This window comes from Canis lupus, chromosome 6, assembly GCF_003254725.2.
Source record: "Canis lupus dingo isolate Sandy chromosome 6, ASM325472v2, whole genome shotgun sequence".
Classification (NCBI taxonomy): Eukaryota; Metazoa; Chordata; class Mammalia; order Carnivora; family Canidae; genus Canis; species Canis lupus.
In genome coordinates this window covers 65409858-65423855 of record NC_064248.1, presented here as the reverse complement: position 1 = coordinate 65423855, position 13998 = coordinate 65409858, and the positions used below count along the sequence as shown (strand labels likewise).

Below are 13998 nucleotides of genomic sequence, written 5' to 3'. Positions count from 1 at the left end.
TCTCCCCCAGTTTGCTTTTGTTTGCACCTGGATTCTTTGCACAGATCAGTGTTTAGAGGGCCTGAAAACAGCCTTTCTTCAGAATTTACCTACGTCCATATAATAAAGAGGCATAAGGAAGAAAGAACTGATGACTTTTAACCAGTTAGTAGCCAATATATGCATATTTTAAAAGTTTGTCTTTAGGGATCCCTGGATAGCGCATCGGTTTGGTGCCTGCCTTTGGCCCAGGGCGCGATCCTGGAGACCCGGGATCGAGTCCCACGTCGGGCTCCCGGTGCATGGAGCCTGCTTCTCCCTCTGCCTGTGTCTCTGCCTCTCTCTGTGTGACTATCATAAATAAATAAAAAATTTTTTAAAAAAGTTTGTCTTTATAGAACTAATAAATATTTTTCATATTTTTCACTATTTTTCATATATTTTATTTCATTAGATCCTCGCCACTGCCTTACAAATAGATTGGGCAAATGTTATTATCTTCCTCTACTCCGTCAAAATCAACAGCTAGACTCTCAGCTAAATCTTAGGATCCCAAACCCAGCAATTCTTGTAAAGCTCCTTTTAAGGATGTAAATGCCCCTTTTAAGGAATTTACTTCAGTGTTTCCATTAGATGCCTTTTAGGCCCTGGAGTACCTCTAGCTAAAGAAACTAATTTAGGTTTTCTAATTTATTTAATCATCACCACATGATGCTGATTTAATGAGGTTGCAATTTCATGTCAAATGATCTATTTAAAAAATCCATCATACATGGCCAGAGTATTTTTTATTTAGACTCAACTTGATCATTTGCTGTGTAAAATTGAGCCAGTGAGTGTCTACCATATACTCTTGTCATTGGTATTTAACTGCATTAACTCGTTAAGTATATTTGCAAAACGTCTTCATTTTTAACTCTGTGGTAATAGTGATCTAATTCTTTATTTGTTATAACAGCTAAATATTATCTTCCTGGTGATCACATTATGCAAAATGGTGAAGCACTCAAACACTTTGAAACCAGATTCTAGCAGGTTGGAAAACATTAAGTAAGTATTTAGTTTTTTAATTTTAGTGCTCGACAAACTAAGTGAAAGATATTCTCCACAGAGAATACATGAATGCCGTCTATCAACTGTAGAAATTATTCAGAATGAAGTTTTACTGATCAAGGTTGAGTCTCACTGTTAACCGTGTCACAAACATCGGTCAAAAATTAGATAATGATTTCTGTCTTGACCTAGAGCCAAGAAATTGTTTCAGTGGCTTTGTGGAAATTCCATATCCCTGTAGCAATTTCATTTGAATTTAAAATGCAGTTCAAAATGATGTTGGTGTTTGCATGGCTGATATGATTATATTAAGTTTGTTTTGTTAAATGACTTTTCTGATTTAAGGATGCTGAGCAGTTTCTACTTCTAATCCTGTTTTCCTAAGATAATTTACTCGATTACTGTTGTTAACTTGGAGATTATCCGTTGTTTTCATGATAATTAAAAAGTTTACTTTTTTTCAATATTGAATAAAAACTACAAAATCCTACCAATGGAAAAGGCTATCTAATTAAAAAAAATTGATAGCTGTTGATGAATTAAGTCATTTGTGGAAGCATTTTCAGAGTTATCTTCTAGATATGAGTTAATTTAAAAATTTGAGGAGGTATTATTCAAGTTGGTTATAATGAGATTGTGAAAAAAGAATATTTTTAATGTAAAAAATGGCAGATCTATAGTAAGGGTAATTAAAAAAAAAATTAGATGTTTTAGATAGGTCAGTGCCAGCTTCATTGCATGTTGCATGGTAAGAGAGAGAGCTAATCTTTAGCATCTCTCTCTTTTCTTCCTTTTCCTCTTTCTGTCTTCTCATCCACACCAGTAATTACCGTGTTTGTGATGGCTACTATAATACGGACTTGCCTGGGTAAGATAGACCCTACATTAACAAACTTATGATGGCATGATTTATATTTTTTACGAATCCGTCAATATCATGAATTGCCCTTAATTTTTATAATTATTTTGGAATATCTAATTTGCTGTGGTATTTTTAAACTATAATATGCCTTTATTTTTTAATTGCTTGCCTCTGCATTTTGACTTTCTTAATTTTGACTAATTTATAAAATATATAAATGCTTTCTTATTACTTTCTATTTTGATTCTGTCTAATAATTTTGTTTCTCTTTTCTGCTTATAATGCTTTCTAGCTATGAAGATAATAAGCCATTTATCAAGTAAGATCATTAGTTAGACATGGAATGCACTGACTTTAAATCCTTTCCATTCCGTCCTATTTTCTATAGTTCTTTTCTCCTTAAGCTATTCATGATGAAATCTCTCCCAAAATTATTTTATTTTGAAGTTGTTCTCATATTTTTGTCCCATTTCAGCGAGGCTTCTTCATGCTTTAGTTAACAAACCTTAGGTTCACCTAAGATTAGTTTATTAGACTCTGCAGTTTAGGTATTAAGTGATTATCTGCCATTTAACCTTTCTGTATGTGTCACATTATTCAGTGTCATGAGCACACCACAGGAATAAAAAGATAGGAGTAAACTAATTAAGGACTCCTTGATTTCTTTTACTAAAAAAGCACATAAAAGACAATAAAGTCATGGGGGATGTTCTTCATCTTGTATTTTAATATAGTTTCAATACCTTGTTAGTGCTGGAATAAGAAAAGATCATACCTGCTGTTGCTGTTTTCACTGGAGGCTGCAGTACTAAATGCTATTGTTCTTTCTTTAATCGATGAAAGGTTAAAGCCAAAATGCTGTTGAATTTGAATGTGAACATAGAGAAAGTCAACTGCTACTACTGATATGTTAATATTTAAGTGTGATGATATATGTTGTTCTCTCATTGAACTTGTTAATAAAATTCACTTTATTTTTTCAGGTCTTGGGTACTTGGCGCTTTTGCTCTTCTGTGTCTTCTTGGCCTAACCTGGTCATTTGGGTTGCTTTTTATTAATGAGGAGACTATTGTGATGGCATATCTCTTCACCATCTTTAATGCTTTCCAGGGAGTGTTCATTTTCATCTTTCACTGTGCCCTCCAAAAGAAAGTAAGTGAAGACCCTTAGAGGCTCCAGTTGCCTGTTCTTTGCTTTGGTTTGAAAATCATAGATGAAATAGAGAAGATTTTTTACACTTTTACAACTGGCATAATACTAAATAGAATCACTTTTAGTCATAAATTAATTGTCACGCATGTCTGGAAATTCAGGCTTCACATGTAAAATAAGTCAATATTAATCATCTTTTTTGGATCTCACTTTGGGGATGTTATAAGCTAGATACTTATGTTGAGATTTCTTCTTTGCTAGTAGGGTCTATAAACATGCTTTGTGCAAAGGGTATACAAGATAAAGAAAAGGTTAAATAATCTCGTTCTTTGCTCGATGAAGGGAATGCAGTGGCCCAAAACGAAATCGAACATCAGGATAAATGACCTTGATTTTAAAAGCACCAGACACACACAAAATTAATATTAATGTTACCTTTTGAGTAGTTGCGAAAGATCTAAAACCCAGTAATTTAATGCCTCACATCTTATTATTTTGTCCTGATTTTATGTTAAGTGGAGTCAGCAAAAATGATTCAAAAATTAAAGTTAAGGATGAAAAACTTGCAAGAAGATGTAAGCCTAAGAGAATAGCTTAGCCGCTTTTTAACTAGGTATCATCCTTTCTCTCTCTGCATATCTAATATAGTCTTTTTATTCTGTTATTACTAGTTGGTCACTAAATTGAACAGAGAAATAGAATTTTGAAAGTGAAAACTATTATGTTTTCAGTCCTGACAAGATGATAGTGTTGTTACTTCCATCAGTTGTTGAGTAAGCTATAATTTTGAGATAATGACAGTGGAATGTGCGATACTGACAGATAATGTACATTCACAGCAATATAGGCATTAGGCAAAATCAACATTGGAGGGTATTATTTGGATAAAATACCATTTTGATTGCCATTGTCTTAGTCATACAGCATTTCAGAGCAGTTAATAGCCATTAAATGTACAAGAAATTTTTTTTGTGAGGTATCAGGTGTTATTTAATAACACTGAACTTTAATTTTCTAAACATTATACAGGTATAACCTTTAATTACTTTGGTTTTTTACTATTTCTTACATAAATTAGCATTTTGTATGCATGTATGGGATCACATATCATAATTTCTTCCAAATGTGTTTGACATAAATCATAAATTACTTCCTCATGGAGGTAGGTGTATTAATCGAACAAAGAGATTTTGCTGTGCTTTTTGAATTTACAGTAGTTATGTTTTTACGCATTGTGTTGGACTTCCTTTTAAACATGTCTTGGATATGTCCTGTTGGGTACTGCCAGGATGAATGTTAAGAATATGATATAAATGATTGAGTTAAAATCACGCTTACTACTGCTTGAGTGAGCATATTTAGGCAAAGAAAATGCTTTGGAAGTTCAAGCCCATTTCTTATTTGTTCTAATAGGTGTAGATAAATAAGGCTAAGAGGATGAAAATGCAAGTGCACTTGGATTTATAAGGTCGTCTAGTAATTCTGTAATTTTTCAAGGAGTAAGTGTCAAAGTCATGGTCCCTGCAGGCAGATACTGATCATGGGACTGTGAGGGGGGAAAAGTCTTTGAGTGTTTCTGGCAACCTCCTAGAAAGTAATTTCTTACATGCAACTTCTCCTCCTTGTCTGTTCTAATTTCAGTCTGGCTCTAAGCCAGAGCAGAACTTGTTCATATGCCAGTAGAGCTGCCCAGAATCCAGCCCTCTTCCCCACTCCTCCCAATTCTGCACTACCTTTCTAGGTGGGGCCCTATTCTATAGCAGTTGTTTGGACTTCACTTTTTAAAGTTTATACTTTCTTTTAGGCCTAACAGCTTTTCCTATCTATTCGTATATCCAAGCTTCAGGGGAAAAGGGAAATTACATGGGTAACTCATTAATGTGAATGGAAATTGCATAAATAGTTCCCTTGTGTGCTAATGAAGTGAATAGGCATCTTAGACGCTCTACATTAAATGTTAAAGCTAGACACATCAGAAAATGAAGAAAACATTCCATCCTAATTAATAGCATATGTATCAAAGTACTTTTTTTTTCTCTATTCGTGTGCCAAAGTAGTCCTGTCATTATAAAGAGGTTACCCGCAAAACTATGCAATCCAGTAAAAGAAGTTTATGTATTGACCTACCGAAGAGGACATGAAGCGTATAAAATTTAAATGACTGAATTATGAGTGGTTAAATGTAATTAAGCAAGGAAAGTACTAATTTTTTGTCCTATTGGCTTAGTATGAAATATAAAATTGGGGTTGCTAAGTATATGGATAGAATAAGGCTTTAAAGCATTATTATGCATATATTAATAACATTTGTATAATAATAGGGCATAAAGCCTTTCTACATTTTACATCACATTTTGAAGATCCTCACTAGCCGGTCCAGTAGACAGAGATATTTTTCTGATTACTATTTCAGTAGTTTCAATTGAACTTGATTTTAGAAATTCAACTTATTTGCTCCCACAAAAATGTGTTAATGGAACTTCTTCTCAGTTGTCTCCTCCACTGCTCATTTAATTAGAGCGAGAGAGAAGCCAGTATGTTTGTGTTAATCTCTCGGTCTCGTGGTTATTCAATGCAGGTACGAAAAGAATACGGCAAGTGCTTCAGACACTCCTATTGCTGCGGCGGCCTCCCAACCGAGAGCCCCCACAGTTCAGTGAAGGCATCAACCACCAGAACTAGTGCTCGGTATTCCTCTGGCACACAGGTAACAAAGAATTTGACAGCATCTTTAATTAACCTTCTTTATAGAAAGCCTACCGAGACATGTTCTGTTCAGATGCACTAATTGTCTCCTCATTATAATGATCTAGATGGCAAATACTTGCTTTTTTAGTATTTTGGCTTTAATTTCTTAAGTATTTATTCAAGGTGTTTCCTTGGGTGTGAAGATCATTTTTGAGACGTATACTTCTTTAAGAAGCATATATGATCATTGTTTGGATATCCCAAAGTTATATAGCGCAGTACTCATAGTGGGCACTCAGTAAACATTTGTTGAATAATCAGTCATCTCCACTTTTTAAAAAGGCCATTAAAAAATTATTAGTAGTGGAAGATTAAATATCCTTTAGTTCTAGATTTCCTTAGTTTTAGACCAGAATCAACACACATTTCTTTTTTAAAGGTCGCCAGATACTCCTACACAGATTGTTTAGGGTAGATCTTTATGTGTCTTTAATAAGGCGAGCTTGGGGAAACTAACATAACATGTCTTGCTATTTTATATTAATAGAGTCGTATAAGAAGGATGTGGAATGACACTGTGAGAAAACAGTCTGAATCTTCTTTTATCTCAGGTGACATCAATAGCACTTCAACACTTAATCAAGGTCAGTTACTAGGAAAATCTGAGTTTACAATATAAATTTTGTACCTTTTGCCAATTTACAATAATTCTAGAGAAAATACTGATTTTTTTTTCCCTCCCAAATGGGTGTATCTCACAAGCTCTTAAACCTGTTGAGTCAACTTTTATACTTCATGAAAGTACATTCGTCTTATTCAGTAATGTAATGCAAAAGTAGAATTTCAAACTCCACATTAACAGAACAAGGCTGGATAAAGTAATTACTAAAAACATACTTTGCCGTAGATTAAACTGTTTTCCTTTAGTGAACACAAACTTCTCTTTTCTGAGACATTTATGAAAGTTTTCTCTTTAAAATATTGATATAGTTAGAATAGAATAACTGCTATTCACATTAAACAGTGCCAGTTCTGTGTTGATAATTCTTATTCGTAAAATTATTTTTTGCACTTCTTCCAGAAGGTAAAAAAAACTGTCAAAAACACTTACAGTAAATCTTCATAAGCAAATAAATACTTGAGAATCTACAGAGCAGTTTTTTCTATTTGAATTACTATTTTAATATGTTTATAACTTTGAACTTATATAATCAATGTAATTTTCAACCTAAAATAAGCTGGCAAATAAAATAATGTAGGATAAAGGACACAAGTGCACATATACACACACAATCCTCAGTGCAAGCTTAGTAAATTTGAATTTGAATCATGTTATTGTGTGTGTGTATATATATATATATATATATACACACACACACATACATATCCTTAAAAAAGGCAATTTATCCAGGTAATTTGTTTTGATGTACTGATTTGTAATATAATAGAACATGTTATATTTTATCACAAATATTAAAGACATTTTTCACTGTTGACATTGTTCTGATGAGATTCTGGTTTAAAATGAAGAAAGGAGTATGTATGGCATCAAAGCCAACTTGAATTTTAAAATATTTTTAGTCAAATTACATTAGCTATGCAAAACATATGTTTGATAAGTATTGAAAGGTTTGTAATTTGTCAATTAGAATGAGTGAAATGTGTGTTTATTCCATTGCTCTGATGTTTTACCTAATTCTGTTAAGATGACTATCAAAAAGGAAATGAATTATTCAGTGATTCATTTTTGAAACCTGGCAATAAGATTACAGAATGAAAATTCTTTACTATATGGAGTTTGTGAATGGTCTAATAATTCATTATACACACAGTCTCTTTCTTCCCCCTCGGCATGTGTGCTCTTGCATTTACTAAGAGAAGCTTTGTGCAGTGTGTCATACTTTTTACTTGTTTGTGAAAGTTGTTTTTCCTCCTGCTTGTATCAAAGTTGGTATTAACACAGATGTTTTCATGAGGGATAATCCCACACCTGTAAATTCTGAAAGTTTGAGATTCCCTCTTCTGGGCCTCAGTGGTTAGGTTTTTAATATTAAGCAGTAACATCTTGAAACATAATGTTGATCTCTGTGCATTTAATTGCCATTTTTGTTTAAAAGTGATTTTGTATAAATTAGTAAATGTCATCCTCAGCAGGTGTTTACTTGGGGGACTTAGAAAGCACCTGTGAATTACTGAAATTTAACTTCCCTCTCCCCTTTCTCCTTCAAATTAGTAGTTCAAATACAGTCAGAAAATTTCAGCAGATTATCCGTTGCCAACCTGTCCACTACCCTTGATGAATACAAAAAGTACTTTACTGCAACTGTAACACAAAAAATAAGAGAACTGATGTATTTTTTTCTGTTTCTTTGCTTTAGGAATGACTGGCAATTACCTACTAACAAACCCTCTTCTTCGACCCCACGGCACTAACAACCCCTATAACACATTGCTCGCTGAAACAGTTGTATGTAATGCCCCTTCAGCTCCTGTATTTAACTCACCAGGTGTGCTTATACTTACGAATAAAACTACCTTTCTTTGCTGCTAAACAGCTCTGATCTTTGCCCTTTTTCTAGAATACTCAAGTTGCCATATACTTATTATTATATCTTTAATTTCTCAATTTAAAGAATTATGGTATTGCCCATGCCAGGCTTCTAAAACTGCACTATATTATAGTAAAAATTCAGTCATGATAGTATTTACCAATAATTATCCATGTTTTTAACACAGGTGGCATAAATCTTAATATATTATTACAGGACTGACATCACATGGTCCGAGAGCCCATCTTCAAGATTTATATCACTTAGAGGTATCCTATCTATGTAATATACTGTTCAGTTTACTCTAAAGCTTGCGGACAGAATTTGCTTCTGGAATGAATTAGCTATTTAATAAAGATAATTTGGATGCCTAGGTAGAGAAAACTACATCCAGCATTATCAATGTAACCAAACTATAGTATAGTGCAGCTTTATGGTAGTATTGTTTTTTGGGTTTTTTTCTTAAAAAAAAAATAACTTTGAGAGTAAAGTTAATATTAGTCAGTTTATACCTTTAGTTTTTTATTGGGGGAGGGGGAGAGATTGTCACTAACCCATCCTGTATTACTATGTTTTCTAATAGCTTATTTAAAAAAAAAAAAGCATTTAATATTAACAGAATTTTCAAGATTTCGATAAAAGCTATCACATAATTATCGCTAGCATGTAATATTTATTTGTGGTTGATATTTGCCACTAAATTAAACAAAGAACTTCGTTTCCTTTTTTTTTTTTCTTCTTAAAATTCTTTTTTAACGTAACTGCGGTTTCTCTTTTCATTCTCTTGTTTTTCTTACTTTCCTTATGCTTTCCTCTAGCAACCTACAGAGAGACAAGTATGGGAGTCAAACTTAACTTTGCCTATCAAATGTAAATTTTTTCAGCATGATTTTTAACCGGCACAATTAAAACATAACTAGCAGTCATGAAGTAGACTCAGCGGGCAAGTGGTTCACAATTTCCAACTAAACTGTTACCAAATTCAAACAGTACATCTATCTGTACTGCCTTTTGTCAGTAATAGAGGTCTGTAGCAAATGCTGTCCATGCTTAAGTATATGCAATGCTGAAATAATTTGCTCTTTAAAGCCTGAGGTGCTGTCAACCAGAATGCTTAATAATTGACTTATCATTTCTGCATTCCCACAGTAATCTTGCTACAGGCTGTGGAAAGTCTTCAAGTGAATTACCTGAACTTGGGCAGAAAAAGTTGCCTCTTCAAAACCAGTCAAAGATGTGCTTAAATCTGCAGTATATCATAGAAAACACCTTTTGGATTATCCAGTATAATTTTTTTGTATTTATTAAGCAGTGATTAAAAAGAACGAAAAATGGCAAGATGAAACCTCGATAGAGGAAACAAATGCTAGCTAGCAAGTGATCTATGTGTCACCCGTAACTTAAAAACACCTAATGATTTCTAATGAAAGATGGTGGCACATCCGTGAATTTAGAATGATTGAGAATTATGTCAAGCTAAAGGAAGCCGTACAAATACTGTTGTGACTTCATTTTGTTATATGTGGAGCACGATAAAAAAAATTGTCAGTTTTTCAAACGTAAGGAGATGGATCAGAGTTCTGAAAATACCACGAGCCACCATCAGATACACCTCCCCACACACACTTTCTCATTTTCTGCTAATGAGAATTTATTGAACAATTCCTACGTATTTATTGGTCATGAAATCGAGTTTTCTAGGATAATCTGCAGCTTTAAGAGTGGAGTCAGCACTAAAAAGGGAAATTTCCTATTTTTTCCAAGAATGAAATTTTTCCTCGACTCCTCCAAGCCTTGCATACAATGCAGCAGCCTCACAGTGGCCAGTCTCATTCAGTAACATCATTTCATTCTTGTTTTTTTTCCAGACCTATCTGTAAACAAGTGATTTTTTTTTCTCTAGGATTTTGAGAATGAATAACCTAACTTTCCATGGTGCAGACCATTTAATTTTCTCTAAAACTTTTTATTTTCATTTGCCTGAGAAGCACTGTGATGTCTTAGTTTACATGTTTATGTGTCTGTAGAAAATTCAACTCTGATTCAAAGAGAGCATGTTACCATATTTTTTTTCCTTCTAAACCTCTTTTCATATCTTCAGCAGACTTATCCAATCTTTCATTCCTTTAGAGATAAAAATATATTAGCCAAGGCTGACACCCTTTTCCCATTCCATAGTTAATATCTATTATTGGTTTAATTTCTGTGACCCATACTTAAGAAATCTCTAACATTTCTGCGTTTGACCTCCATGCCCATGGTGTCTGTGGGCCAGTCTCGTACAGTAGACTCTGCTGGTTCATTCGGTGCTGTCACTGTGACTGATGCAGACTGCAGGGCTGCAGGCAAACTTTGACCATTAGGAGCCTGGGGCCGTTGCTATTAGAGAGAGCATTAGAACCAAAAGAAAAAAAAAATTCGAAATAATAAATATTAAACAAAAAAGTAAAAGGCTGCTATTGCTGGTAATCTAATTTGTTGAACCCTTGCTCTGACTAAGTTGCTGAGAAGCTTAGAAATTCTTCATCATGTTACAATAAATCATTTTACTTTCTTTTATATATCAGCTACTCTTAGGCCAGATAGCCTGAGCAGACAGACATGATGTGAGTTGTCCAAAGTGAGTCATTCCACCTGCTGTCTATCGTGTTGTTGGATGGTGCTTGTGGGCCCTTGGTCCCGTCAGTATGAGAGATGGCTGTCTTTGTTTAACATGAATTCTTTGTATCTGTCCATTTTTTTTCATTCTTTTTTTTACCTCATCTCCAGAAAAAGGAAATGTTAGAATGTTGTTTAAAAAGTTGCTTGCCAGTTACGTGGGTTTATGTTGTACATTTGCCTTCGATTTTTGTATGTGACTTACTCCTTTTTAATTTAGTGTTGTTTAGGACAAATTCTGTTAATTTTATTTTTATAGACCATAGTCTCGTACTTTAAAATGTAAATGTCACTAACGAATTGCTTTGCATTAACTATGCAAGGGCATGGAGTGAAGTCTTCTTTGTAAGAGTGTCAGAGATTTGACCAAAAATCAATTCATAACTACCGTCTCCTCGAAATTGATACAAGTAATATTCCGTATGCCACCTTCCCTCCCTGGAAAATAGTATTTTTTCACACTGTTTCCTATTATCTAAGGGGTTGCAACTGTTTACAGTTGGGAATGCGGGAAAGCCTGGCACTTCTCAAGTGTTAGCTTTCAAATACAACTTTGTCCTGAACGACATTAAAAAGTTTTGTACAAAAAAGAAGTAAAAGATCCTTGAGGAAGGAACCGAGGCAATAACGGACCCCCCCCTCCCTTTTCCGTTGCAGGACATTCACTGAACAATGCCAGGGATACAAGTGCCATGGATACTCTACCGCTAAATGGTAATTTTAACAACAGCTACTCGCTGCGCAAGGGGGACTACAACGACAGCGTGCAAGTCGTGGACTGTGGACTAAGTCTGAATGATACGGCTTTCGAGAAAATGATCATTTCAGAGTTAGTGCACAACAACCTGCGGGGCGGCGGCAAGACTCCCAACCTGGAGCTCACGCTGCCAGTCAAACCTGTGATCGGAGGTAGCAGCAGCGAGGACGATGCCATCGTGGCGGACGCCTCCTCTCTAATGCACGGCGACAACCCGGGGCTGGAGCTCCATCCCAAGGAGCTCGAGGCCCCGCTCATCCCTCAGCGGACTCACTCCCTTCTGTACCAGCCCCCGAAGAAGGGGAAGCCCGAGGGAACCGACAGCTACGTGTCCCAGCTGACCGCCGAGGCCGAGGACCACCTGCAGTCCCCCAACAGAGACTCCCTCTACACGAGCATGCCCAACCTTAGAGACTCTCCCTACCAGGAGAGCAGCCCCGACCTGGAGGAGGACCTGTCCCCCTCCAGGCGGAGCGAGAACGAGGACATTTACTACAAAAGCATGCCGAACCTGGGAGCCGGCCGTCAGCTTCAGATGTGTTACCAGATCAGCCGGGGCAATAGTGACGGCTACATCATCCCCATCAACAAAGAAGGGTGCATTCCCGAGGGAGACGTTAGGGAAGGACAGATGCAGCTGGTCACGAGTCTTTAATCGCGCCGCGGGCCCCACGCGTGGCAGGTGCGGGCCAAGACCCCGTTGGCCCTGACCAGGTGGCTCTGTTGACCTGTGGTTCCCCCCGGTGTACAGAGGTGACTGAACCTTGAAGTTCTGTGAATTTTTATAGAACGTACAAAAACTTTGTATATACACAGAGTATACTAAAATGATTATTTGTTACAGAGAAAAGAGATGCCAACCAGGTATTTTAAGATTCTGCTGCTGTCTAGAGAAATTGTGAAGCAAGCGAGACCAAGACTTCCCCAGCCATTGTACTTGCAGCAGTCTGTGGACTCCATCTGTAAATACGGCTGCACCATTTTTGTAGGCCTGCATTGTATTATATACAAGACGTGGGCTTTCAAATCCTGTGGGACAAATTTACTGTACCTTACTGTTCCTGACAAGACTTGGAAAAGCAGGAGAGCTATTCTGCGTCAGTTTGCAGTTCACTGCAAATCTTTTACATTGAGGCAAAGATTGAAAACATGTTTAACCACTAGCAATCAAGCCACAGGCCTTATTTCATATGTTTCCTCAACTGTACAATGAACTATTCTCATGAAAAATGGCTAAAGAAATTATATTTTGTTCTATTGCTAGGGTAAAATAAATACATTTGTGTCCAACTGAAATATAATTGTCATTAAAATAATTTTAAAGAGTTTGAAGGAAATATTGTGAAAAGCTCTTGGTTGCACATATGTTATGAAATGTTTTTTCTTACACTTTGTCATGGTAAGTTCTACCCATTTTCACTTATTTTCCACTGTACACAGTGTTCTGCTTTGACCAGTTAGTCTTTATTCTTACATTTAAATTTCTTATTGCCAAAAGAACGCGTTTTATGAGGAAAAAAAAAAAAAAAACTCTTCGAAGCCAGTTATGCCATGCCTTGCACAAAATGTGGTGAAATCTAGAAAAGAGTGTGTGTTATCCCTCTGTTTATTCTTGAACAGAGGGCAATGAGGGCACTGGGCACTTCTCACAAACTTTCTAGTGAACAAAAGGTGCCTATTCTTTTTTAAAAAATAAAATAAAACATAAATATTACTCTTCCATATTCCTTCTGCCTATATTTAGTAATTAATTTATTTTATGATAAAGTTCTAATGAAATGTAAATTGTTTCCGCAAAATTCTGCTTTTCTTTTCATCCCTTTGTGTAAACCTGTTAATAATGAGCCCATCACTAATATCCAGTGTAAAGTTTAACACGGTTTGACAGTAAATAAATGTGAATTTTTTCAAGTAGTTAGCGTGCACTCTTATGTATGATCCGTAGTTGGCTTTAACACACTGGTCCTTTCCACCCCTCCCCATGGCACGTGTAGGTCCCTTCGTAATAATGACCCACGGGTGTGAGAAAGAATATGGTTAAGTTGCCTGATGGTTCCGTGTGCTGCCGAGAATATATGTGTGTTCGAATTGCCCATTACCCACACACAGAATCTGGCAAGAAACTTATTCGATAGAGAAATATACTGAAAGTACATTTGCTTGTTGCATCAGAACTCAAACAAAGATTTTAAAAAAAAAGAAGGGTTGGAAATTCTACAATCAAATTTGGGCATCATTAAAAAACTTGAGTTTTCAGCAGAATTGAGAAGAAATTCCTAAAACAAACGTTTACAATTTGA

General features: G+C 35.6%; 1 protein-coding gene across 1 annotated transcript in view; it reads left to right on the top strand.

Annotated features, from left to right (window-relative positions):
- The window catches only part of ADGRL2 (adhesion G protein-coupled receptor L2), a 190652-nt gene extending 177040 nt beyond the window's left edge, over positions 1 to 13612 (top strand). The window contains 8 exon segments of the mRNA XM_049111760.1: positions 938 to 1029; positions 1856 to 1900; positions 2878 to 3046; positions 5625 to 5753; positions 6282 to 6378; positions 8113 to 8241; positions 9102 to 9119; positions 11599 to 13612. Of these exon segments, the coding sequence (XP_048967717.1) occupies positions 938 to 1029; positions 1856 to 1900; positions 2878 to 3046; positions 5625 to 5753; positions 6282 to 6378; positions 8113 to 8241; positions 9102 to 9119; positions 11599 to 12353 (1434 nt within the window). The 3' untranslated portion in view covers positions 12354 to 13612.
- Positions 13613 to 13998: the final 386 nt, after the last annotated feature.